This window comes from Trypanosoma conorhini (assembly GCF_003719485.1).
Source record: "Trypanosoma conorhini strain 025E chromosome Unknown Tco_14.4_contig_00903, whole genome shotgun sequence".
In the NCBI taxonomy this organism is placed as follows: Eukaryota; Euglenozoa; class Kinetoplastea; order Trypanosomatida; family Trypanosomatidae; genus Trypanosoma; species Trypanosoma conorhini.
Genome location: NW_021704995.1, coordinates 3357 through 5629, shown reverse-complemented (window position 1 = coordinate 5629; position 2273 = coordinate 3357). Strand labels below are relative to the sequence as shown.

At 60.6% G+C, this 2273-nt stretch overlaps 3 protein-coding genes across 3 annotated transcripts in view, besides 2 other annotated features; all 3 read right to left on the bottom strand.

Moving 5' to 3' along the window:
• On the bottom strand, nucleotides 1–327 carry Tco025E_08885 (N-acetyltransferase complex ARD1 subunit; the record flags this gene model as incomplete). Its single annotated transcript, XM_029375720.1, has 1 exon — nucleotides 1–327. A coding segment is annotated over one exon (327 nt), but the record flags the coding sequence as incomplete, so codon positions are not given.
• A 106-nt stretch (nucleotides 328–433) lies between these two features.
• Nucleotides 434–455: a microsatellite.
• Nucleotides 456–538: 83 nt separating this feature from the next.
• Nucleotides 539–578: a microsatellite.
• Nucleotides 579–903: 325 nt separating this feature from the next.
• Tco025E_08884 (lipoate protein ligase) lies at nucleotides 904–1752 on the bottom strand (the record flags this gene model as incomplete). Its single annotated transcript, XM_029375719.1, has 1 exon — nucleotides 904–1752. The coding sequence occupies one exon, from the start codon at nucleotides 1750–1752 to the stop codon at nucleotides 904–906; it is 849 nt and encodes a 282-aa protein (XP_029224171.1).
• Nucleotides 1753–1995: 243 nt separating this feature from the next.
• Nucleotides 1996–2273, bottom strand: part of Tco025E_08883 (uncharacterized protein) — a gene marked incomplete at both ends in the record, with an annotated part of 336 nt that continues 58 nt past the window's right edge. Inside the window, one exon of the mRNA XM_029375718.1 lies at nucleotides 1996–2273. This exon is cut by the window's right edge and continues 58 nt beyond it. Coding sequence (XP_029224170.1) covers nucleotides 1996–2273 — 278 coding nt within the window.

Here is a 2273-nt window from a genome sequence, read left to right as displayed (position 1 = left end):
CGCCTGCGCGACCTTATTGCTTTGCCGCACAAGCAAGTCCACAAAGTACGCGTTGTGAAGGCAGGACGTTGTGGTCTCGAGCTCCCTCATGAGTGCCTCTCCCAAACCAAGGCGACGAAACGTTGGCGCGACTGTGACTGCGGACACGTGCCCGTGGAAATCCTCGCCTCTTCCCTCGGCCTTGCCGAGTGTGTACGCCATGCAAATGCCCGTCGTCGGGTGAACACACATGCGCTGATACTCGGGCCAGTGCGTGACGTACTCGCCGTAGAACGCGGTGCTGTAGGTCTCCGTTAACTGTTCCAGGTTGACAAAGCTGAAGCCCATGCCGTCCGTGGGTTTGAGGTCCCGGGTAATGCTGTCACCGGCTCACTGTCCCCGCCCCCCGTTGCGGAGGGAGCTGAGAAGCAGCCGTGGGCGATTGTTTGCGGGCATTTAAATATATATATATATATTTTAAAAGAAAAAACGCACTGAGAAAGGCACACGCGCAGCAAACCCGTCATTGGGTGCCCCGGCAGCTGACCCCATGCAAGACAATAATTAATAGTAATAAGTATTAAGTATGCATAATAATAGCCAGGCTCGTGCGCCCTCGCTTAGTGAGTTCGCTCGCTGCACGCCGTGCCACTCCCGGCGTTGGCACCCGTCCCTTTTTCGGCAGCACGGCAGGTCACGGAGGGAGGCTGCTGCAGCCGCAGGGGTATACGTTATCGCCGATCCTCGTGATTGCGCCTCCGCTTACCTCACACACGCACGAAAGGACGCGGATTCAAAAAGGCAACGCGTGGGGGAATCACTCAGCGGTGGCCCGTGGGCACCCTCCCCGTGGCGGGGGCTCCAGACCGCGGATTCGGGCGGCCGCGACAAAGCCCGCCCAGCGACGGAGACGACGGGCACGGCTCACTCGATGCCGCGGAGAACGCACCGCTGCCAATCCGTGGCCGACGAGAGGTCAAGAAGTTTCGTCGACACGACGTTCTCCTGCTGGCGAAGGTTCATGAGAAAGTGGTAGAGCAGCAGGGGAGCGACGGTCCTGGGGGTGGGCTCGGCCGCGCCCAGGCCCCGCAGGCGCATCTCCTCCAGCAACGACGTCGCCGCGGCGTCGGGCATCTCGCACATGACAATCGCATCGAAGTATCGAAGGTCATTGCAGACGTTGAAGCTCGCCCCGTGCATGGACACCCAGCTCCCCAGTTGGAGACCAATAGAGCCAAGCTTCCGCGGGGCGGCGTCGCGCCAGCGGTCGGCCCACACCCCAACCTTCCCACGGTGGGTCGGGACGCCGTAGTCCTTCGCGGTGTCTATCATGGCCTGCTCCAGGACAGAGCTGTACCACTCTATGGGCGAGCGCGCCTTCTCCGACGAGCTGCAGTGCTTCCACAGCAGCTGAATGTTGGCGATCGGGTACATTGTCACCTGCCCTGGGCCGTGGAAGGTCACACCGCCTCCCCGCCGCGTCTTCACCACCTCCAGCGCACACCCGGCGGGGATCCCTGCGGCGGTATCCCGCCTCCCCACAGTGTACACCGGTGCATCGTGCTCCACCAGCAGCACCGTGTCGGGGATGGCGCTCTCGTTTGAACCCTCGCGAAGTCGTCTCAGTTGCCTTTCAATTTTCTTTTGAAAGATGACCTCCTGCAGCCGGAGCACGTCCCGGTAATTCCGACTACCTAAGAAATACGCCCGCATACGCCTTGCACTCTCTAGCAAAGCCAAAAGAACCTTGAATAAAAGGGCCAACAAGAGCATGGAGCAAAAAGCCAACAGCCACACACAAAAGCGCACTACATAAAATAGCAAGAAGGGTGTAAAAGGCACTTCCGATAAGCTCCGGATATCTCGGCAGCCGCAAAAGCGTCAATCCATTTCGACTTTTTTGGCCCTTTACATTGCAATACATACAGTCAGTTCCTCTTGTGGTTGTTCTTGCTGCATCCAAGAACATGAGGTTCAGTTCGCCTACTTTTAGGGCAGAAAATCTCCTGCAGCTGCTCAAAGCTCCGCTTCCGCGGCGTGGTGATCACTGGAAGCGCCCTTGGCAACGTCCCCCTCAGAAAGTTCGTCCCCATGAACTGGCGCATGCTCCGCGGCGGGGGTCTCGTGCTCTGGCGCGTGCTCCGCGGCGGGGGTCTCGTGCTCTGGCGCGTGCTCCGCGGCGGGGGTCTCGTGCTCTGGCGCGTGCTCCGCGGCGGGGGTCTCGTGCTCTGGCGCGTGCTCCGCGACGGGGGCCTCGTGCTCTGGCGCGTGCTCCGCGACGGGGGCCTCGTGCT